Raw genomic sequence first — 26,341 nt, forward strand, 5'->3', positions numbered from 1 at the left:
ATATTTTTACGTCATCTTTCCTTGCCAAAGCAAAACATTTTTAGTGCAAATAATTGTTAAGCTCTAGTGGCTATGTCATACATTTTCATTGCACCATTTAGTTTTGTTCCATCGAGTTGTCCACCACCCAAAATGATCGATATATCATTCTTATTGCTGAATATATGGCGGGCGTCTGTTCAATTAAATTCACACCCTTAGATATTATAAATTGCCATGACAAATTGTTTTGTAAATCTTTTACCTTATTGCTATTCATTTAACCTGTGAACGTTTCTGTAGTGCTACAATGCATACGATGAAACGTCTCGCCTGCTTTAGTTATCATTATTTAATTTCAAAACATGCACCGAATAAAAAGTCAGACAACAGATTAAAGCATCTTGGAAACATACCCAATTTCGAAAATTGTAAACTAATCAATGAACCATAATAATGGGGTCAAGGTCAGACGAAGCATGCCAGACAACAGGAACAGCATGCAATCATTCTATTCCCTGAATTTATTTGACCTATTGCTGATACTATCTGAGAAACGGAAATAACCCTGAAAAGTTAACATCGACTGATGAACAATTAAACTGAAGTCAAGGTCAGGTGAATCCTGCCAGACAGACATGTTCACCTAACAGTCATTCTATTATCTAGTTGAACTACTGCTTATTGTGTTTGATTTACATAAACCATAAAATTTAACATTGACCAATGAAATCTTCCAGACAGACATATACACCTTACAAGCATACCAATTATCAAATATAGAGGCCCATTTGGTTAAACATTGTAGTATCATCCAACAGGGAAAACTAATTTTAAAAATTAAAACATTGTTTAATACACCATGTAAAGGTCCAAGGAAAAACGAAACCTGCTAAACAGACATGGACACCTTACAATCATTTGATACATCAAATACAGCAGACATATTACATGTAATAGTATTCGAGAAATAGCCAAACAAACAAAAACTTACTAGTAATATATTGACCATTGAACCATGAAATGAGACCAAGGTCAGATGGAACCTGCCAGTCTGACATGTAAATCTATAATCATTCCACACACCAAATATAGTTGACCTTATTACTTATAGTAGCCGAGATAAGGAATTGACCATGATCACTTTGATCACTGATCAATGAAATGAGGTCAAGGTCAGGTGAAAGCTGTCTATCAAACATGTAGACTTTGAAAGGATTCAATATTCCAAATACAGTTATTCTATTACTCAAGTATTTCAGACAGCAAAAATGTCCCCTTTTCATTGAACTATGAAAATGAGGTCAAGGACAATGGACAAATGACAGATGAAAACTTTGTAACATAACTCATCTGCATACATAGTATGAAGCATCTAGGTCTTTTATCTTCTGAAATATAAAGCTTTTAACCAATAGTTTACATGGCCATCACCAGATTGTAATCCCTATCTCCCATTCTGACACTTATACAGCAGTCAAAGCACAAAATATAATGTCCTAATCATCAAATTAGGGGCTATAACTCCAATGAGACGATTTAAGCTTTCAGACATGTTAGCATTTATAGAACATATTAAAATAGATTACTGATGATCATTCTTGCTGTTTATATCTCTTTGGTTTATCTATCATCACGATTATATCATTATGTTTTAAGATAATGTTCTTGTTTTGTACTGATACATCACTGTGCCAGGTCAGGGGAGGGTTTGGCACCAATCAACATGTACCCTATCAAATTCTGTATGTGCTGCTATGTCTGTATACATCACTGTACCAGGTCAGGGGAGGGTTTGGCACCAATCAACATGTACCCTATCAAATTATGTATGTGCTGCTATGTCTGTATACATCACTGTACCAGGTCAGGGGAGGGTTTGGCACCAATCAACATGTACCCTATCAAATTATGTATGTGCTGCTATGTCTGTATACATCACTGTACCAGGTCAGGGGAGGGTTTGGCACCAATCAACATGTACCCTATCAAATTCTGTATGTGCTGCTATGTCTGTATACATCACTGTACCAGGTCAGGGGAGGGTTTGGCACCAATCAACATGTACCCTATCAAATTATGTATGTGCTGCTATGTCTGTATACATCACTGTACCAGGTCAGGGGAGGGTTTGGCACCAATCAACATGTACCCTATCAAATTATGTATGTGCTGCTATGTCTGTATACATCACTGTACCAGGTCAGGGGAGGGTTTGGCACCAATCAACATGTACCCTATCAAATTCTGTATGTGCTGCTATGTCTGTATACATCACTGTACCAGGTCAGGGGAGGGTTTGGCACCAATCAACATGTACCCTATCAAATTCTGTATGTGCTGCTATGTCTGTATACATCACTGTGCCAGGTCAGGGGAGGGTTTGGCACCAATCAACATGTACCCTATCAAATTATGTATGTGCTGCTATGTCTGTATACATCACTGTACCAGGTCAGGGGAGGGTTTGGCACCAATCAACATGTACCCTATCAAATTATGTATGTGCTGCTATGTCTGTATACATCACTGTGCCAGGTCAGGGGAGGGTTTGGCACCAATCAACATGTACCCTATCAAATTATGTATGTGCTGCTATGTCTGTATACATCACTGTACCAGGTCAGGGGAGGGTTTGGCACCAATCAACATGTACCCTATCAAATTATGTATGTGCTGCTATGTCTGTATACATCACTGTACCAGGTCAGGGGAGGGTTTGGCACCAATCAACATGTACCCTATCAAATTATGTATGTGCTGCTATGTCTGTATACATCACTGTACCAGGTCAGGGGAGGGTTTGGCACCAATCAACATGTACCCTATCAAATTATGTATGTGCTGCTATGTCTGTATACATCACTGTACCAGGTCAGGGGAGGGTTTGGCACCAATCAACATGTACCCTATCAAATTATGTATGTGCTGCTATGTCTGTATACATCACTGTGCCAGGTCAGGGGAGGGTTTGGCACCAATCAACATGTACCCTATCAAATTATGTATGTGCTGCTATGTCTGTATACATCACTGTGCCAGGTCAGGGGAGGGTTTGGCACCAATCAACATGTACCCTATCAAATTATGTATGTGCTGCTATGTCTGTATACATCACTGTACCAGGTCAGGGGAGGGTTTGGCACCAATCAACATGTACCCTATCAAATTATGTATGTGCTGCTATGTCTGTATACATCACTGTGCCAGGTCAGGGGAGGGTTTGGCACCAATCAACATGTACCCTATCAAATTATGTATGTGCTGCTATGTCTGTATACATCACTGTGCCAGGTCAGGGGAGGGTTTGGCACCAATCAACATGTACCCTATCAAATTATGTATGTGCTGCTATGTCTGTATACATCACTGTGCCAGGTCAGGGGAGGGTTTGGCACCAATCAACATGTACCCTATCAAATTATGTATGTGCTGCTATGTCTGTATACATCACTGTGCCAGGTCAGGGGAGGGTTTGGCACCAATCAACATGTACCCTATCAAATTATGTATGTGCTGCTATGTCTGTATACATCACTGTGCCAGGTCAGGGGAGGGTTTGGCACCAATCAACATGTATCCTATCAAATTATGTATGTGCTGCTATGTCTGTATACATCACTGTGCCAGGTCAGGGGAGGGTTTGGCACCAATCAACATGTACCCTATCAAATTATGTATGTGCTGCTATGTCTGTATACATCACTGTACCAGGTCAGGGGAGGGTTTGGCACCAATCAACATGTACCCTATCAAATTATGTATGTGCTGCTATGTCTGTATACATCACTGTACCAGGTCAGGGGAGGGTTTGGCACCAATCAACATGTACCCTATCAAATTATGTATGTGCTGCTATGTCTGTATACATAACTGTACCAGGTCAGGGGAGGGTTTGGCACCAATCAACATGTACCCTATCAAATTATGTATGTGCTGCTATGTCTGTATAAATCACTGTGCCAGGTCAGGGGAGGGTTTGGCACCAATCAACATGTACCCTATCAAATTATGTATGTGCTGCTATGTCTGTATACATCACTGTGCCAGGTCAGGGGAGGGTTTGGCACCAATCAACATGTACCCTATAAAATTATGTATGTGCTGCTATGTCTGTATACATCACTGTACCAGGTCAGGGGAGGGTTTGGCACCAATCAACATGTACCCTATCAAATTATGTATGTGCTGCTATGTCTGTATACATCACTGTACCAGGTCAGGGGAGGGTTTGGCACCAATCAACATGTACCCTATCAAATTATGTATGTGCTGCTATGTCTGTATACATCACTGTACCAGGTCAGGGGAGGGTTTGGCACCAATCAACATGTACCCTATCAAATTATGTATGTGCTGCTATGTCTGTATACATCACTGTGCCAGGTCAGGGGAGGGTTTGGCACCAATCAACATGTACCCTATCAAATTATGTATGTGCTGCTATGTCTGTATACATCACTGTGCCAGGTCAGGGGAGGGTTTGGCACCAATCAACATGTACCCTATCAAATTATGTATGTGCTGCTATGTCTGTATACATCACTGTGCCAGGTCAGGGGAGGGTTTGGCACCAATCAACATGTACCCTATCAAATTATGTATGTGCTGCTATGTCTGTATACATCACTGTGCCAGGTCAGGGGAGGGTTTGGCACCAATCAACATGTACCCTATCAAATTATGTATGTGCTGCTATGTCTGTATACATCACTGTACCAGGTCAGGGGAGGGTTTGGCACCAATCAACATGTACCCTATCAAATTATGTATGTGCTGCTATGTCTGTATACATCACTGTGCCAGGTCAGGGGAGGGTTTGGCACCAATCAACATGTACCCTATCAAATTATGTATGTGCTGCTATGTCTGTATACATCACTGTGCCAGGTCAGGGGAGGGTTTGGCACCAATCAACATGTACCCTATCAAATTCTGTATGTGCTGCTATGTCTGTAAACATCACTGTGCCAGGTCAGGGGAGGATTTGGCACCAATCAACATGTACCCTATCAAATTATGTATGTGCTGCTATGTCTGTATACATCACTGTGCCAGGTCAGGGGAGGGTTTGGCACCAAACAACATGTACCCTATCAAATTATGTATGTGCTGCTATGTCTGTATACATCACTGTGCCAGGTTAGGGGAGGGTTTGGCACCAATCAACATGTACCCTATCAAATTATGTATGTGCTGCTATGTCTGTATACATCACTGTGCCAGGTCAGGGGAGGGTTTGGCACCAATCAACATGTACCCTATCAAATTATGTATGTGCTGCTATGTCTGTATACATCACTGTGCCAGGTCAGGGGAGGGTTTGGCACCAATCAACATGTACCCTATCAAATTATGTATGTGCTGCTATGTCTGTATACATCACTGTGCCAGGTCAGGGGAGGGTTTGGCACCAATCAACATGTACCCTATCAAATTATGTATGTGCTGCTATGTCTGTATACATCACTGTGCCAGGTCAGGGGAGGGTTTGGCACCAATCAACATGTACCCTATCAAATTATGTATGTGCTGCTATGTCTGTATACATCACTGTACCAGGTCAGGGGAGGGTTTGGCACCAATCAACATGTACCCTATCAAATTATGTATGTGCTGCTATGTCTGTATACATCACTGTGCCAGGTCAGGGGAGGGTTTGGCACCAATCAACATGTACCCTATCAAATTATGTATGTGCTGCTATGTCTGTATACATCACTGTGCCAGGTCAGGGGAGGGTTTGGCACCAATCAACATGTACCCTATCAAATTCTGTATGTGCTGCTATGTCTGTAAACATCACTGTGCCAGGTCAGGGGAGGGTTTGGCACCAATCAACATGTACCCTATCAAATTATGTATGTGCTGCTATGTCTGTATACATCACTGTGCCAGGTCAGGGGAGGGTTTGGCACCAAACAACATGTACCCTATCAAATTATGTATGTGCTGCTATGTCTGTATACATCACTGTGCCAGGTTAGGGGAGGGTTTGGCACCAATCAACATGTACCCTATCAAATTATGTATGTGCTGCTATGTCTGTATACATCACTGTGCCAGGTCAGGGGAGGGTTTGGCACCAATCAACATGTACCCTATCAAATTATGTATGTGCTGCTATGTCTGTATACATCACTGTGCCAGGTCAGGGGAGGGTTTGGCACCAATCAACATGTACCCTATCAAATTATGTATGTGCTGCTATGTCTGTATACATCACTGTGCCAGGTCAGGGGAGGGTTTGGCACCAATCAACATGTACCCTATCAAATTATGTATGTGCTGCTATGTCTGTATACATCACTGTGCCAGGTCAGGGGAGGGTTTGGCACCAATCAACCTGTACCCTATCAAATTATGTATGTGCTGCTATGTCTGTATACATCACTGTGCCAGGTCAGGGGAGGGTTTGGCACCAATCAACATGTATCCTATCAAATTATGTATGTGCTGCTATGTCTGTATACATCACTGTGCCAGGTCAGGGGAGGGTTTGGCACCAATCAACATGTACCCTATCAAATTATGTATGTGCTGCTATGTCTGTATACATCACTGTACCAGGTCAGGGGAGGGTTTGGCACCAATCAACATGTACCCTATCAAATTATGTATGTGCTGCTATGTCTGTATACATCACTGTACCAGGTCAGGGGAGGGTTTGGCACCAATCAACATGTACCCTATCAAATTATGTATGTGCTGCTATGTCTGTATACATCACTGTACCAGGTCAGGGGAGGGTTTGGCACCAATCAACATGTACCCTATCAAATTATGTATGTGCTGCTATGTCTGTATAAATCACTGTGCCAGGTCAGGGGAGGGTTTGGCACCAATCAACATGTACCCTATCAAATTATGTATGTGCTGCTATGTCTGTATACATCACTGTGCCAGGTCAGGGGAGGGTTTGGCACCAATCAACATGTACCCTATCAAATTATGTATGTGCTGCTATGTCTGTATACATCACTGTACCAGGTCAGGGGAGGGTTTGGCACCAATCAACATGTACCCTATCAAATTATGTATGTGCTGCTATGTCTGTATACATCACTGTGCCAGGTCAGGGGAGGGTTTGGCACCAATCAACATGTACCCTATCAAATTATGTATGTGCTGCTATGTCTGTATACATCACTGTGCCAGGTCAGGGGAGGGTTTGGCACCAATCAACATGTACCCTATCAAATTATGTATGTGCTGCTATGTCTGTATACATCACTGTGCCAGGTCAGGGGAGGGTTTGGCACCAATCAACATGTACCCTATCAAATTATGTATGTGCTGCTATGTCTGTATACATCACTGTGCCAGGTCAGGGGAGGGTTTGGCACCAATCAACCTGTACCCTATCAAATTATGTATGTGCTGCTATGTCTGTATACATCACTGTGCCAGGTCAGGGGAGGGTTTGGCACCAATCAACATGTATCCTATCAAATTATGTATGTGCTGCTATGTCTGTATACATCACTGTGCCAGGTCAGGGGAGGGTTTGGCACCAATCAACATGTACCCTATCAAATTATGTATGTGCTGCTATGTCTGTATACATCACTGTACCAGGTCAGGGGAGGGTTTGGCACCAATCAACATGTACCCTATCAAATTATGTATGTGCTGCTATGTCTGTATACATCACTGTACCAGGTCAGGGGAGGGTTTGGCACCAATCAACATGTACCCTATCAAATTATGTATGTGCTGCTATGTCTGTATACATCACTGTACCAGGTCAGGGGAGGGTTTGGCACCAATCAACATGTACCCTATCAAATTATGTATGTGCTGCTATGTCTGTATAAATCACTGTGCCAGGTCAGGGGAGGGTTTGGCACCAATCAACATGTACCCTATCAAATTATGTATGTGCTGCTATGTCTGTATACATCACTGTGCCAGGTCAGGGGAGGGTTTGGCACCAATCAACATGTACCCTATCAAATTATGTATGTGCTGCTATGTCTGTATACATCACTGTACCAGGTCAGGGGAGGGTTTGGCACCAATCAACATGTACCCTATCAAATTATGTATGTGCTGCTATGTCTGTATACATCACTGTACCAGGTCAGGGGAGGGTTTGGCACCAATCAACATGTACCCTATCAAATTATGTATGTGCTGCTATGTCTGTATACATCACTGTACCAGGTCAGGGGAGGGTTTGGCACCAATCAACATGTACCCTATCAAATTATGTATGTGCTGCTATGTCTGTATACATCACTGTGCCAGGTCAGGGGAGGGTTTGGCACCAATCAACATGTACCCTATCAAATTATGTATGTGCTGCTATGTCTGTATACATCACTGTGCCAGGTCAGGGGAGGGTTTGGCACCAATCAACATGTACCCTATCAAATTATGTATGTGCTGCTATGTCTGTATACATCACTGTGCCAGGTCAGGGGAGGGTTTGGCACCAATCAACATGTACCCTATCCAATTATGTATGTGCTGCTATGTCTGTATACATCACTGTGCCAGGTCAGGGGAGGGTTTGGCACCAATCAACATGTACCCTATCAAATTATGTATGTGCTGCTATGTCTGTATACATCACTGTGCCAGGTCAGGGGAGGGTTTGGCACCAATCAACATGTACCCTATCAAATTATGTATGTGCTGCTATGTCTGTATACATCACTGTGCCAGGTTAGGGGAGGGTTTGGCACCAATCAACATGTACCCTATCAAATTATGTATGTGCTGCTATGTCTGTATACATCACTGTGCCAGGTTAGGGGAGGGTTTGGCACCAATCAACATGTACCCTATCAAATTATGTATGTGCTGCTATGTCTGTATACATCACTGTGCCAGGTTAGGGGAGGGTTTGGCACCAATCAACATGTACCCTATCAAATTATGTATGTGCTGCTATGTCTGTATACATCACTGTGCCAGGTCAGGGGAGGGTTTGGCACCAATCAACATGTACCCTATCAAATTATGTATGTGCTGCTATGTCTGTATACATCACTGTGCCAGGTTAGGGGAGGGTTTGGCACCAATCAACATGTACCCTATCAAATTATGTATGTGCTGCTATGTCTGTATACATCACTGTGCCAGGTCAGGGGAGGGTTTGGCACCAATCAACATGTACCCTATCAAATTATGTATGTGCTGCTATGTCTGTATACATCACTGTGCCAGGTCAGGGGAGGGTTTGGCACCAATCAACATGTACCCTATCAAATTATGTATGTGCTGCTATGCCTGTATACATCACTGTGCCAGGTTAGGGGAGGGTTTGGCACAAATCAACATGTACCCTATTAAATTATGTATGTGCTGCTATGTCTGTATACATCACTGTGCCAGGTTAGGGGAGGGTTTGGCACCAATCAACATGTACCCTATCAAATTATGTATGTGCTGCTATGTCTGTATACATCACTGTGCCAGGTTAGGGGAGGGTTTGGCACCAATCAACATGTACCCTATCAAATTATGTATGTGCTGCTATGTCTGTATACATCACTGTGCCATGTTAGGGGAGGGTTTGGCACCAATCAACATGTACCCTATCAAATTATGTATGTGCTGCTATGTCTGTATACATCACTGTGCCATGTCAGGGGAGGGTTTGGCACCAATCAACATGTACCCTATCAAATTATGTATGTGCTGCTATGTCTGTATACATCACTGTGCCATGTCAGGGGAGGGTTTGGCACCAATCAACATGTACCCTATCAAATTATGTATGTGCTACTATGTCTGTATACATCACTGTGCCAGGTTAGGGGAGGGTTTGGCACCAATCAACATGTACCCTATCAAATTATGTATGTGCTGCTATGTCTGTATACATCACTGTGACATGTTAGGGGAGGGTTTGGCACCAATCAACATGTACCCTATCAAATTATGTATGTGCTGCTATGTCTGTATACATCACTGTGCCAGGTCAGGGGAGGGTTTGGCACCAATCAACATGTACCCTATCAAATTATGTATGTGCTGCTATGTCTGTATACATCACTGTGCCAGGTCAGGGGAGGGTTTGGCACCAATCAACATGTACCCTATCAAATAATGTATGTGCTGCTATGTCTGTATACATCACTGTGCCAGGTCAGGGGAGGGTTTGGCACCAATCAACATGTACCCTATCAAATTATGTATGTGCTGCTATGTCTGTATACATCACTGTGCCAGGTCAGGGGAAGGTTTGGCACCAATCAACATGTACCCTATCAAATTATGTATGTTCTGCTATGTTTGTATACATCACTGTGCCAGGTCAGGGGAAGGTTTGGCACCAATCAACATGTACCCTATCAAATTATGTATGTGCTGCTATGTCTGTATACATCACTGTGCCAGGTCAGGGGAGGGTTTGGCACCAATCAACATGTACCCTATCAAATTCTGTATGTGCTGCTATGTCTGTAAACATCACTGTGCCAGGTCAGGGGAGGGTTTGGCACCAATCAACATGTACCCTATCAAATTATGTATGTGCTACTATGTCTGTATACATCACTGTGCCAGGTCAGGGGAGGGTTTGGCACCAATCAACATGTACCCTATCAAATTATGTATGTGCTGCTATGTCTGTATACATCACTGTACCAGGTCAGGGGAGGGTTTGGCACCAATCAACATGTACCCTATCAAATTATGTATGTGCTGCTATGTCTGTATACATCACTGTGCCAGGTCAGGGGAGGGTTTGGCACCAGACAACATGTACCCTATCAAATATGTATGTGCTGCTATGTCTGTATACATCACTGTGCCAGGTCAGGGGAGGGTTTGGCACCAATCAACATGTACCCTATCAAATAATGTATGTGCTGCTATGTCTGTATACATCACTGTGCCAGGTCAGGGGAGGGTTTGGCACCAATCAACATGCATCCTATCAAATTATGTATGTGCTGCTATGTCTGTATACATCACTGTGCCAGGTCAGGGGAAGGTTTGGCACCAGCCAACAGTCTAACCCTATCAAATTCTGTATGTGCTGCTATTTCTGTACCAAATCAGGAGCCTGTAATTAAGTTGTTATAAAATAAAATTGTGAATGGAAATGGGAAAGGTCAAAGGGACAACAACCTGACCATAGAACAGACAACAGCAGAAGTTCACTATTAGGTTTTCAATGCAGCGAGAAATTCACACACCCGGAGGCGTCCTTCAACTGGACCCGAAACAAATATATACTAGTTCAGTGATAATGAACGCCATACTAAGCTCCAAATTACACACAAGAAACTCAATTTAAAATATAACAAGACTAACAAAGGTCAGAGGCTCCTGAAATGTGGCAGAGTTAAACATGTTAATGAGATCTCAACCCTATACCTCAAGCAAATGTAGAAACATAAACACATAACAATACGCACATTAAAATTCAGTTCAAGAGAAGTCTGAGTCTGATGTCAAAAGATGTAACAAAAGAAAATAAACAAAACAAGTGAAACTGTGAGCTACTGCTCACTGATGATACCCCCGCCGCAACTGGATAATATTAATAGTGTAAAAATATGCAAGTGTTCGGTAAACAGGAAGTTGTCGAGTGATGAATCTGAAAACGCATCACACGGTATAGCTGACTTATATAAATCCTGAAACCAAATTTCAGAAATCCTTGTATTGTAGTTCCTGAGAAAAATGTGACGAAAATTTTCAACTTGGCTATCATGTGTAAAATCATACAAGTGTTTCAGTAAACAGGAAGTTGTCGAGTGATGAATCTGAAAACACATCACACGGTATAGCTGACTCATATAAATCCTGAAACCAAATTTCAGAAATCCTAGTATTGTAGTTCCTGAGAAAAATGTGAAGAAAATTTTCAACTTGGCTATCATGTGTAAAATCATACAAGTGTTTCGGTAAACAGGAAGTTGTTGAGTGATGAATCTGAAAATGCATCACACTGTATAGCTGACTTACATAAATCCTGAAACCAAATTTCAGAAATCCTTGTATTGTAATTCCTGAGAAAAATGTGACGAAAATTTTCAACTTGGCTATCATGTGTAAAATCATACAAGTGTTGGGTAAACAGGAAGTCGATGAATGATGAATCTGAAAACGCATCACACAGTATGGCTGACATATATAAATGTTGATACCAAATTACAGAAAAGGTGGATGTGTAGTTCCTGAGAAAAATGTGACGAAAGTTTCATGGGACGGACTGACTGACGGACTGACGGACGGACTGAAAGACAGAGGTAAAACAGTATACCCCCCCTTTTTTAAAGCGAGGGTTTAATGACAATAATACATAAATAACAACAGACTATATAGCTACTAGCAGTTAACTGACATTCCAGCTCCAGATTTACATATCAAGATTTGTTAATAAATGCTAAATACAATCTTTTAGAGATGACTCATAGACAACTACACTTACCACATCCACTTCATTAATCATACTAACTGTAGATGAAAATTGACAATTCTAAAAATTCAAAGTCTAAAAATATAGTTTTTATTAATACTTATAAGGTGTCTCACACACATTTTCATCAATATCTTCCAGCACACACATTTAAATTCCTCTTCATACACACATGATACACAAAATAAATCAGCACTATTCAACATCACACTGGCTATAACAATTCTGCATATGAATTTGGTAATACATTTACTAGTGTATCACAACCTTTCTTTGTACATGTGTAAGTTTCACTACAAATAAAATACCGGGGGGTTAATATCAAGTAATATATATCAAATTCTAACTTGAAATGAAACCTATATATATCTTTGAATGTTTTTTTAGATTTGAAGTAGACAGACAAAAATTAAATAAAAATAGATTTCTGTTATTTCCTCAGATAGTTAGATATACATTACAAAACATTTAACTTCAAACTTAATATATAGATAAAAAATAAGATTAAAACCATTCGGAAATGAATTCATTAAGTGTTGACACAGACATAATTGTGTCTAGCTCTTGTATCATTTTGACAGAAAAATGCAAAGTTGAAATTCAAATAGGTGGGACTGTATTCCAGTATACCAATTGACTTAATCACAAACTTTGTAGACAATAGAAAAAGTAATTAAGCTTAATAACTAATTTCAATTAGAATACCTGTATCACAGATAAAAAATAACATGGGTTCGAATCTGATTAAAATAACAGTGGGTTCCTGTCCCAAATGCCTCTGGTATAAAGATAATATGTGTTGCAAAGTAAATGCCATACATTTGTATATAAAATTATCACGTGAAAATTATCCTCTTTTTCATGAATATCTAACTTTTCCCACCCTTAATCCACGTAGATCCAAATTGCAGTCTAAGCTACAATTCTAGGCAATCAGAACTGGCCTCTGTAAATGTCTTTGATTTTGTCATCAATATTTGTGAAATATTTGAGTTTTATGACAAGCTGTTTAGCTGCAGTTATGTCCCCTTCCTGAAAGGCTTTAGATACTTGACTTATGTTGTCATCCAGTCTTTTCTTGTTTATTATTTCTATAGGTTTGAGTGACTCTGGAGAATCAGCATCAGCAATGTCTTCATTGATTTCCATGATTTCCATTAAGAATTCTTGATCAACATTACTATTCTGTTCCTCTATTGGATGTCCAGCTTGTTCAAGCATGTATAATGCACGATTCAAAGGTTTAACCAAAGCACTGTAAGCTTTGTTTACTAGGGATGACTGCTCTTCAAAAAGGATTTTTTCTTCCTGGAAAGAATTTAGTATAATAAAACATATTGTGAAACACACATACAAATCATTAACAATAATATATACACAAATAATTGCAGGAAGTTAGACCACTAGACCATCTAGGCTCTTAAAAAAAGAGCTTTCAGTCTGTCAGTGGCAGGGTGTTACCTTTTAGTGATTTTCCTACCTTTTAGTGATTTTCCTTCCTTTTTTCAAATGGGCCTGTGCACTAGGCAATTGGTCCTAATTTTTGTTTGGTTGTTTATGTGTTGTGTATAGGAGCAGACAACAGGTATCAAGTAACAAATAAACAGCTGCGCCTTGTGCACATGCTACCCCCTCTGCATTTTAAAATAGTGAAGTTTGATAAATTGTTCTATCATATCAGAGGGTTGTAATGGAGGTACCTTCATTATGAATAAGGTAAAAGTTCTTGCCAATGACGTTAACGTTAATTTTTTATGTATGGTGATATCAAAATGTACACTTTCTTTTTTGCCTAAAAAAACTTTGACTGATTTTGACGAACCACATTAATTTTTTTCCTAATACGATGGTAACAATTATTATTTTTATGCAAATTGGTTCAAGTGTATTTGAATTAATGACGGAAATGTTGAAAAACGGAGAGACACTGGTATACCATAATACCTAGCTGCCCTAAACAGGCATATAAGGTCATAAAGAACTTATTTTCTTTAACAAAAAATAGATAGACATATATGTGAGGGTAGAAATGCCCTTTACCTTCAGGCCTAACATGAAATTTTTACCTCTGATTTCAATGTGTGCTTGTCTGGATGCAGCAACTTTTGTAATTCTTTGTACTTTTGTGACAAGACTGCTGTGTCAACATCAAAACTATCACATAAGCTCATTATTTCGAAATAAGACAATGAGTGGACGGATTGAACAACCCCACACTTGCAGAAAAATATGTCTTCTTTGGTATTTGTCGGTTTTCCACAACGCCAACATTCTCTATGTTGTAGACTATAATTCCTTCGATTTCGTAAGGAGGTTTTGCCAAACAAGGTACCCTGGTGTAAACTTTGCGTCTGACAAGTAAAACTGTGGTATTGTCTAGTTCGTTGATTTGCTATAAAATGAAGGTAACATATTTCTTTACTTGAAAGTGTATTAATTTGTCTTATATTGGTAGATATCAACTTTTGGAACGATTTTAATAACTTCATGGGCGCAGACATCTTGAATAACGCGAGAAATATCACGTGTCTCAATGCATTCGATAGAGCAGCTATCGTGAGAATATTCGCTTTTATTTCTTCAAGCGGCATGAGAAGTGTTTGCAGTCTATAGTTTATAAGTATGTAATGGTATCGATATGATATTTAAAGTTCAGCTTTGGCTTTACACCTGTTTTAACTTCAACTCACAAATATGTTTGAAAATGTAAGAAAAGAATATTTCCAGAGACGTTTCGGTCATACTACAAGGCACAACCACAGGTCGTTTCGGCCACTCCGATTTCGTCCACAGCACGTTTCGGCCATATAACAATTTCGGTCCAGGTTGTTTCGAAGCCCATTCCCTTTGGCTTTGTTTGAATATTCAAACTATTCAAACAATAAAATCTTTCATTTGGAGTAGACATATCTAAATTTCTTTTGTCATATGAAGGGGGATAGGACCTTTGTCTTTATCGGGACTCAGGGTGTTTTTAAGCTTGGAATTTCGGGATTGACCTGTTCGGGATCCTGTAATCCTTTTTTCAGATTTCTGGATGTCGGAATTTACTTTATTTAAATTTGGGACCTTGGGATTTCGTTTTTTTAAAGGGAAACTTCGCAAAAAAATCAAAAATTAATATTAGGCCAGGATTTTTTAATTTGTTGGTTTACGGATCCGCCGACCCGATTTTGCCGATTTCCAAAATAAAAATAAAATCGAATTTTCAGGCTTTTTTTTATTCTCGCCGACCCTTAGAAATGCATTATCCCTGAAAAATAATTAAAATATCCTTTTTTATGAAATAAAATGCATTAATCACTAACAGAAGTGATGACACTTTCTGTTGTGAAAAATGAAACTTTCAGTTTACGTTTCTAAAAATAGACAAATCAATTATTAATGACCTTGAAAGGTTGTTTGCGCAAATAATTTTGCAGAACGAAACCTGTGTTTAAAACCAATTACACAATAAGTTCGTTTTCCTTATTTGTGACCAGTCCGTAAGATGCATGTTCTCATATAAATAGACTTGTCCAAATGTGGACAGGTGGAAGTTCAAGACATCAAGTTAAAATACTGAATTTTAACAAATCATTTGATATATTCTTGTTTCATAGATAATAAAAAAATATGTTCCATTTGGATAATAAACGGGAATGCATGACAACAGATTATTTAACCTGATATTCTCGTTTTTCCAATGGACGAGTCTATTACGTTTTTCACTTATTTTACGGGAAATTATTAGACAATGTCATGCGATGTTTACAGCTGAGCTGAGACTACTATAATAGTAGTCTCAGAGCTGAGCAATAATAATTATCAAACTAAAATTTAAGAACGATGAAAAAAATAGTATGAAAAACATATATTAGAAAGGTGAAATATATTTTTATTTTGCATATCAGTTTTCTGTCTTGAAAGATCTTTTTTTTCTTTTTTTTTCCGACCGACCGACCCGACTTTTTCATGGAGAAAATCCGTAAACCAACAAATTAAAAAACCGTGGCCTTATGTCCATTCTGTATAAAAATTCTCAAATTTATAGATATTAAAGTTTTATTCCGATAGGTGGGAGATCCCCATTGATTTTAAATTTGAGTATCAACTCTCTGCCTTCCGCCATTTTGTCATCTTCTACGATAAAAAATCCTGATATGTCTATTAACCACAAAGGACCAAAACTACAATAAACGATGTAGTCGTAGTTGCGTGTCGATATCTTGTCAATCATACGGTTGTTTTATCTGACTAACTAACTTGGTACGTAAAATGTTCTTATTTTTTTTTTAATAAACATAGTTTGTTACTTTTAAACTGTTTTAATGTAATATTGGAATAATTAAAAAGTCAAAGTTCAAATCTTAAATAAGTGTTCCGTGAAAATTGTTTTGGAAAATCTTATTCGTTCATTTAAAGTAATAAACTTTATTCAAATAAATTCGGATCTTCCCTCATCTGATCACCAGCATGGCTAAAGGTATTACTCCCAAAGGTATTGTGAGGGGTGTGAGGTGACACGTCCAGGTATTCAAACGATTTCCTGTCGGGCTTGCAAGTTCATGCATCGTTTCACTTCTGTAGGTATTGATCAGTGTACACGGCCGATAACTTAACTTTCCATTTTGAACTATCAGGTGTATAATATACATCTCGGTCTTGCGTGTCCGAAAGTGATGTTATATACTAGTCATTACTTAACTCATACGCTTGTTTATAAAAAACATTTCTGGTGTAAAGAATATTATTTATAAAAATATAAATAATACCCCCAAAAAAAAAGATTTGAAGAAAGAAAAATCTATTTACATATTTTTTCCAAGGGTTAATTTGGGAAAATGTAATGTATACTCGTTCTCAATAGAAAAGGACAGATTGGAACATACCAGAAATATTGATTTAAAAAATGTACGCACTTGTCGACGATTCGTTTATACGTCTGGATAGAAAGTTACGGAACTATGGCGCAATTTAAAATATATACATGTATTCATTGAACAAAGAAACATACATTTTGTGCGAACTGGGGTAAAAGTTTTGTAAATAGACTAGTCCATGTATCCCCACAGTATGTAGTCAACGAATTTGATGGACTATTGTATACCAAAAGAAGAAGAAGAAGAGAACCAATTTGATTTAAATACAGGTCGATATATAACTTGCTTTGGTTCATCGAAGTTATGAACATAGTAAAATCACAGATTTATATATCAATTAGATTGTTAATAAAGGAAGAAATTCGTCATCATCACAATTGTTGAAAGTTCCGATATTCATGTAATATATATGCAACTGGACGTACACTAATAATCCCAAAGGGATGTGAATATTTTCTAGGAAAACTATTTAGTATTAAAGTTTCAAATCAATGTCGGGATTTATTTTCTTTCTTGATATTCAATGACAGCATTTTAAAGACTAAACTGCTTGTCCGCTTTAGGGGTATTCTTGCCAGTTAAAATAAAGGAAGAAATTCGTCATCATCACACTTGTTCCGCGATATTCATGTAATATATATGCAACTGGACGTACACTAATAATCCCAAAGGGATGTGAATATTTTCTAGGAAAACTATTTAGTATTAAAGTTTCAAATCAATTTCGGGATTTATTTTCTTTCTTGATATTCAATGACAGCAATTTAAAGAATAAACTGCCTGTCCGCTTTAGGGGTATTCTTGTCAGTTGAACGAACAGACTTATCATTACATTCAAAAATAGGGAAAGATGACATTAAATTCGTTGTCTTTTGTTTTTAATCATCGTTGGTCAAATAGCTAAAGTATTATAGGCCGATTATGGATAAATTTGGTTGACGTTTTCTACACTTGAAAAGATTATCTATTCGTAAATTTTCGTTTCCATTCCAAGAAGATCCTTTAGTTAAATTTCCGGTCAATTTTTTTAAATATTTTTTTGTTGTCAAATAGCTGAATTTCTAAGTTCCCCTTCTTTATGAGACATAAATCAAGAACAAGAGGTGTATATCATTTCATTCTGACACATGAATTAAGTTTGCCGTCTTTACCCGAAAATTGTTTATTTCTACGGAAATTAATTTATTTAAATTCAAATAAATAATAGCACCAAATATAGTTAAATAATTCCACGGCGATCTATTTTCATTTGTCACAAAATTGAATATGTATTTTAAATGTGTGTATTATAAAATGCTCCCTTGTTTTATAATCCACTGATCCGAATAGACAGTCACACCTGGCAAGGTGTGCCCTAGAGGCGTAGTCAAATACCGAATTGCAAATAACAATTTACCTTTCAACAAGCCATCTACGAGTATTGCCACAGAACCGTGAATACACACATCGGATAAACCTAGTCATAGCAGAGACAGTAAAAGGTCAATAAGGGTACACAAACATATTGTCTTTACAGATTTTTGTACTTTAATTTGTTCGCCTTATCAGTCTGAAAATGCATTAATTAAAAATAAATTTATATCTTTTTGTGTTGTCCAAAAAAATCATTCGAATATATACGTTTAACGTAGAAAATTTATCTCATGAATGTGTACAATTGCACGTCTGTGCGTTTTATCTTCTTATTATCGGCTGGTTATTAGATAAAGCATAAGTCATCAGCGCGCTTGCGATTACGTTAAAATATTAAAAACCAAGACTTTTAATGATTGTATTTTAAATCCCGGCATGCAAAAACCAGGAGAAAACGTCACGACCTACAGGAAGTTGTTAATATTTTTTCATTAATTATTGAATTTCTCCTTTATTACTACACATATAGAGATAAAACTTAGTGAATATATATATTATGCCATAATGAACATATTTAAACCATAAGTAAAAAATCGTGAATTTTCCCTTTAAGTTCGGGATTTCGGGATCAGGACCACTCCTATCCCCCCTCTCATATTATACTAAAATAAAATTGAGAAGCCAAATGGTGAATGTATCAAAGAGACAACAATCTGACCATAGAAAAAACAACAGCAGAAGGTCACCAACAGGTCTTCAATGTAACGAGAAATTCCCACACCCGGAGGCGTCCTTCGGCTGGCCCCTAAACAAATATATAAATAAAAGAATACACCTTATAGCTATTTGTCCGCTATTGCTGGATATCACGTAGGTTCCCGTAAAGTTTTGATGTCATAAAACAAAATATCTGATGCCACAATGAAAAGGTGATTGTTGTATGCGTCAAAAGTTCAAGCCGCTGGGTCAGTGGGGATTAGCGGTAACTTGCGATAAGGTGTATTAGAAAAAGGCCCCCCTATATTGATATATGTAACTTAAACCTGATGTATCAGTAAATTTAAACTAAGTGCCCATTCCCTAGCAATTGAAAGAGGGCCTTGTACAAACATTGAAAGAAGTAAATTTGCTTAGGCAGAGAAAAAAAACCTGAATTTCCAGTAACCCGACAAACCCTGGTTTTAGCCCTGACCCTAATTTTTTTATTGAATCTTAAAAAAAACCTAAAAAATGGCTTCAACCAACCCTGTTTCAGACACAGGCTTCTGCTAATTGACCTAATTATTTATCTACCTTGCTTCTACTGGCACAGAAAGCCAGTAAAACATTTTATTAATGTCAAAAGGTATTCCAAATAGGTTAAAATCCAAGAAATTTCGTTTACAATGTAAAAAAAAAAAAGAAATTCGACCTACTGACCCTGTTTTTCAAAATGATGTTACCTGAAACACACATTATTTTTTTTAGGCCTTATCCTGTAACAGACAAGAAATTGAGGATTAATACCATTTCTTCTCAATCTGTCCTTAATATACATCTGACATTGAGGAATACCTATATACAAAATATTAATAAAAATCTTAATGTCAATTTTATTAAATTGCAGTCCTCTATAACACTGAAGCATTTGACTTAAATGGTTATGGCATTCGAAATTAAGACAATAAACTGACAATAGTTAAATTGATTATAATTTTATCAGAGTGACATTGGTATTCACAGTGAAGAAAAAAAAGAGGCTATAAATATCTACAGTTAACACATTATAATGTTCATTATATGCATTATAACAGGCATTTACCTTAGATCTGGTTGGTTAATATTTCTCTTTGGTATTTTCTCAACAATAGGTCAGTTCTGAGATATGGTAGTAAGTTGAATCTATCATGTGACTTTCATCAACCTGAGACAAAAATGTAGGCATTGTCGCCTCAAACACATGTTGCATAAGATTTATTCTATACAGCACAAAATGTTTTGGGAATTTAAATCTAATATTTTTATTTTAATGTATGCCAAATGTTTCATGTTTTAAAACTACAATCGTGATAAATTTGTAGATCTTGAATACCCCAATTAATATATGTATACATGGTATACAAACGTGTAGCAATATTCTATTTATAGTTTAAATTAAAATTAAGTTGTCTATTTTTAGATATGAGTAGAAAACAGACTCCAAGTGAGTTTTTGAAACAAATCATAGGCAGACCTGTTGTAGTAAAGCTGAACTCAGGAGTAGATTACAGAGGTAGGACAATTTAAAGACAAATAGAACTTTATTATTTTCTGCTTTTTATTTTCATAGTTTTTGAGTCAAGTATCTTAGTCAAAGTAGACAATGTTGATACCAACTGAATGTTTTATTTATTAGTATATGTAAATTGATGTTTATTTTTAAGAACCTTTTTAAGAACAATATATGAATTAAGGAAATGAGAGTACACTCCAATGAGACAGCTAACTATTGACACAAGAATCTTCTAGAGGAATCCACCAATCTTAATTTGTAAATATTAGTAGCTATGAACAGAAATTCTTGTTTCTAGTAACTCTGAATTTATTGAATATTTTTATGAACTTTTTATTCTGAATACTATAAGATAATTTTGAAAGCTAGAAATAAATAAAAGTTCACTATTTTTAAAGGTATAATACTGATTTTTTGGAAAGATTAGAACTTGTTCTAAATCTTTACTAAGGCACTGGCCTCCCTAACAACATGACAGGTTAGCTACTGTTACTAAATGTATTCACACTGAAATATAGTTCCCTGTAGTTCTCATGTATGTGCACATAATACACATATGAACCACATATGCCCCACCTCCTAAAATGTCTATCAAATTGACCACATTACTTATCAACCTCAGTCTTACATAATTAGAACCTTCTATATACAACTTCAATATACAAATATTTTTTTAATTACTAGGTGTCTTAGCTTGCTTAGATGGATACATGAATATTGCTTTGGAACAAACAGAAGAATATGTGAATGGACAGTTGAAAAATAAATATGGAGATGCCTTCATTAGGGGAAATAATGGTAAGTTTTCATCTGGCCTCAGCTGAGTCTAAAAGCAAGATGTAGGTATGCTGTTTCTGGTGGTAGGAATGTAAACTATGTGTTAGTTTGAGATTAGGTCAGTTTATGGGAAACCACAAAAAAAAAAACATAATTTAAAAGTTTGATCTTCAGATCAGTGGTAGTCAGAACATTGTCACACATTAAACTTATATTAATATTGTAGAAAGTCTTATAACAACAACACTTGAGGGACTCCTGCATAAAATTTATTGATCGACATGTTTCGGTGCTACATTTTTGTGTTTTATCATAACGACCCTGCATACCCGAGGTATCCACTTCAGGGACTCTAACTTACTACAGACTTACCAGGCGTTGGTTCACTTTCGTTTGTAATTATATTAAAATTAAATAACTGTCAGTTATAATGGCATTTCATTGTTTCATAGGTCAACAAAATACAAATTTGTTTTATTAATTTGCTGATTACCAGTAAAAAACACTATAGCTTCATAGAAAAGGGTAACACATGTTGTACTTTAATACATAAATGAGATATTATTGCAAATGAGAAAACTATCCACAAGAGACCAAATGCCATAGATATAAGCATCTAAGACCATGTTATTACATGTTATTTATTCAATACTTTCTCTCTTTTTCAGTATTATACATCAGTACACAGAAGAGAAGGATATGACCACCATGTGAATGGTTTTGGTGTAAATGTGGACACTATTTGTATATAATAACTATGTTATTGTTATGACATAACTAAGTTTGTATGTCAGTAATTTCTGTGGTATATCATCTTTTTTAAAATCATCGACATTTATGATTCTGTCATTGTGACCTGTATGTACAAGCATATTAATGTCATTCATTCATTTAACAAATTTTATTAGAAGGATCTGAGCTTCATGCATAAAGTATGTGTTTGTAAAATTTGTGATCCTCTTCTTATAAAAAATGAAAAGAATACAATAAAATATGTACATGAAGTAGTATTCTTGTTTGTCATGTTAAAAACCTTTCATGGAATTGATGGTATACTGCATTCAGCTTGTCAATCAAAATGTTCAATACATAAACAGCTACTGTATAATGGAAGATCTGGCCTCACGGTCATAAAACTTTCGAGCATGATTTTTGTACTCAGACTCAAGAATCAACCAATCAAAAAGTTGGATTTCATGGTTCGAGCATGATTTTTGTGCTCGGAGCACTGAGCAAAGTTTTATGACTTCAAGGCCTGGCCTTACGGTCATAAAACTTTCGAGTCAGTTTTTTGTACTCGTACTCGAAAATCAACCAATTTAAAAAAATGCTGGATTTCATGTTTCTAGCACGATTATTGTGCTCCAAGCACTGAGCAAAGTTTTATGACTTCAACCCCTGATGTTTAGTCTGAAATTCATTATGAAGAATTGTTATGTTTACATCTCATTTTGGTGTATAGGAAGTTGCCATGGTGTTGTGAGTTTTCCAGATTTGAATGTTTTCTTGGTATCTTCTATATTTTGTTATGTCCCGTGCAGCCATGGCAGAGATGGCATTAAGTTTTACCAGTGTCATTCTGTACATTTGTATGTTACAAAATTGGTTTCAGTTCTCTAACTTTTGTTTGCCTCTACCAAGTTGTAATGAAACTTATACACAATGCTTATTACCACACTCCACAGATCCATTTAGAATTTTGGTTGCATTATTTTATCGATCTAGAGTTATGTCCCTTAAAAAACTCCCTTTACAAATGGAAAAATTGTTTAATATTTGTTTCTGTTCTCTTACTTTAGTTTGCCTTTACCAATGGAAAGAAACTTATACACAATGCTTCTTACCACAGAAGTTGTTTGAATTTTAGTGGCATCACTTTTACCATTCTAGAGTTATGCCCTTTTACAAATAGAAAAATTTCTGATTTTTTTCGTTTCTGTTCCCTTAACCAAATGTAATTATACTTATAAAACACTGCTTATTACCACAAAACTGAGATAATGTACACATTTGGGTAGTGTCACTTTTCCTGTTCTTGAGTTATGTCCCTTTATAACAGTTTATGCAAGCAGGGACACATTCTCCATTTATTTTTCAATGATTTTCAATTATGCCTGTTTGGTTTTCCTGAATTTAGGGATATGGTATTATTGCCAATGAAACAACTATCCACCAGCGTTTTAACGATGGAGATGTAATGAATTACAGGTTACTTTACAGCCTTTACAATGTGAAAAAAACTCATACTGTATACAGGGGTAGTAAGCTATAAATTGCCCCAACATAAAATAGTTTATACTATTCAAACGAGAAAACTAACAGACCAAGTTATAGCAATTCATTGAAGAAAAATATAATGGATATTAATCAGCTACAACCACTGAAATACACACACTAGATTTAGGACTGGTACATAAAGAAGATAGCATGGTTAAAGATGTTTGTGAGTGCTAGATTTAGGACCGGTACATAAAGAAGGTTGCATGGTTACAGATGTTTGTGAGTGCTAGATCCAGATTAAGGACCGGTACATAAAGAAGGTAGCATGGTTAAAGATGTTTGTGAGTGCTAGATTTAGGACCGGTACATAAAGAAGGTAGCATGGTTAAAGATGTTTGTGAGTGCTAGATTTAGGACCGGTACATAAAGAAGGTTGCATGGTTACAGATGTTTGTGAGTGCTAGATTCAGATTAAGGACCGGTACATAAAGAAGGTAGCATGGTTAAAGATGTTTGTGAGTGCTAGATTTAGGACCCGTAAATAAAGAAGGTAGCATGGTTAAAGATGTTTGTGAGTTCTAGATTTAGGACTGGTACATAAAGAAGGTAGCATGGTTAAAGATGTTTGTGAGTGCTAGATTTAGGACTGGTACATAAAGAAGGTAGCATGGTTAAAGATGTTTGTGAGTGCTAGATCCAGATTTAGGACCGGTACATAAAGAAGGTAGCATGGTTAAAGATGTTTGTGAGTGCTAGATTTAGGACCGGTACATAAAGAAGGTAGCATGGTTAAAGATGTTTGTGAGTTCAAGATTTAGGACTGGTACATAAAGAAGGTAGCATGGTTAAAGATATTTGTGAGTACTTTATTTAGGACCGGTACATAAAGAAGGTAGCATGGTTAAAGATGTTTGTGAGTGCAAGATTTAGGACTGGTACATAAAGAAGGAAGCATGGTTAAAGATGTTTGTGAGTGCTAGATTTAGGACTGGTACATAAAGAAGGTAGCATGGTTGAAGATGTTTGTGAGTGCTAGATTTAGGACTGGTACATAAAGAAGGTAGCATGGTTAAAGATGTTTGTGAGTGCTAGATTTAGGACTGGTACATAAAGAAGGTAGCATGGTTAAAGATGTTTGTGAGTGCTTGATTTAGGACTGTTACATAAAGAAGGTAGCATGGTTAAAGATGTTTGTGAGTGCTAGATTTAGGACTGGTACATAAAGAAGGTAGCATGGTTAAAGATGTTTGTGAGTGCTAGATTTAGGACTGGTACATAAAGAAGGTAGCATGGTTAAAGATGTTTGTGAGTGAAAGATTTAGGACCGGTACATAAAGAAGGTAGCATGGTTAAAGATGTTTGTGAGTTTTAGATTTAGGACCGGTACATAAAGAAGGTAGCATGGTTAAAGATGTTTGTGAGTGCTTGATTTAGGACTGTTACATAAAGAAGGTAGCTTGGTTAAAGATATTTGTGAGTGCTAGATTTAGGACTGGTACATAAAGAAGGTAGCATGGTTAAAGATGCTTGTGAGTGCTAGATTTAGGACCGGTACATAAAGAAGGTAGCATGGTTAAAGATATTTGTGAGTGCTAGATTAAGGACAGGTACATAAAGAAGGTAGCATGGTTAAAGATGTTTGTGAGTGAAAGATTTAGGACCGGTACATAAAGAAGGTAGCATGGTTAAAGATGTTTGTGAGTGCTAGATTTAGGACCGGTACATAAAGAAGGTAGCATGGTTAAAGATGTTTGTGAGTGCTAGATTTAGGACTGGTACATAAAGAAGGTAGCATGGTTAAAGATGCTTGTGAGTGCTAGATTTGGGACTGGTACATAAAGAAGGTAGCATGGTTAAAGATGTTTGTAAGTGCTAGATTTAGGACCCGTACATAAAGAAGGTAGCATGGTTAAAGATGTTTGTGAGTGCTAGATTTAGGACCGGTACATAAAGAAGGTAGCATGGATAAATATATTTGTGAGTGCTAGATTTAGGACCGGTACATAAAGAAGGTAGCATGGTTAAAGATGTTTGTGAGTGCTAGATTTAGGACTGGTACATAAAGAAGGTAGCATGGTTAAAGATGTTTGTGAGTGCTAGATTTAGGGCCGGTACATAAAGAAGGTAGCATGGTTAAAGATGTTTGTGAGTGCTAGATTTAGGGCCGGTACATAAAGAAGGTAGCATGGTTAAAGATATTTGTGAGTGCTAGATTCCGGTACATAAAGAAGGTAGCATGGTTAAAGATGTTTGTGAGTGCTAGATTTAGGACTGGTACATAAAGAAGGTAGCATGGTTAAAGATATTTGTGAGTGCTAGATTTAGGACCCGTACATAACGAAGGTAGCATGGTTAAAGATGTTTGTGAGTGAAATATTTAGGACTGGTACATAAAGAATGTAGCATGGTTAAAGATGTTTGTGAGTGCTAGATTTAGGACCGGTACATAAAGAAGGTAGCATGGTTAAAGATATTTGTGAGTGCTAGATTTAGGACTGGTACATAAAGAAGGTAGCA

The 26,341-nt window shown here is 37.3% G+C and overlaps 2 protein-coding genes across 2 annotated transcripts; one reads left to right on the forward strand and one right to left on the reverse strand.

Annotated features, from left to right (window-relative positions):
* Positions 1 to 12,428: 12,428 nt before the first annotated feature.
* On the reverse strand, positions 12,429 to 15,109 carry LOC134716327 (iron-sulfur cluster co-chaperone protein HscB-like). The gene is made up of 2 exons (XM_063579244.1): positions 14,428 to 15,109; positions 12,429 to 13,669 (listed from the first exon to the last, which is right to left on the reverse strand). The coding sequence occupies exons 1-2, from the start codon at positions 14,950 to 14,952 to the stop codon at positions 13,295 to 13,297; spliced, it is 900 nt and encodes a 299-aa protein (XP_063435314.1). The 5' UTR covers positions 14,953 to 15,109; the 3' UTR covers positions 12,429 to 13,294.
* LOC134716328 (U6 snRNA-associated Sm-like protein LSm6) lies at positions 14,861 to 22,608 on the forward strand. Its single transcript, XM_063579245.1, has 4 exons — positions 14,861 to 14,981; positions 20,735 to 20,827; positions 21,512 to 21,625; positions 22,273 to 22,608. Exons 2-4 carry the CDS (start codon positions 20,737 to 20,739, stop codon positions 22,305 to 22,307), a joined length of 240 nt encoding a protein of 79 aa, XP_063435315.1. The 5' UTR covers positions 14,861 to 14,981; positions 20,735 to 20,736; the 3' UTR covers positions 22,308 to 22,608.
* The last annotated feature ends 3,733 nt before the right edge of the window (positions 22,609 to 26,341 follow it).

The sequence above is a fragment of the Mytilus trossulus genome, chromosome 4 (genome assembly GCF_036588685.1).
Source record: "Mytilus trossulus isolate FHL-02 chromosome 4, PNRI_Mtr1.1.1.hap1, whole genome shotgun sequence".
NCBI classification, from domain to species: domain Eukaryota; kingdom Metazoa; phylum Mollusca; class Bivalvia; order Mytilida; family Mytilidae; genus Mytilus; species Mytilus trossulus.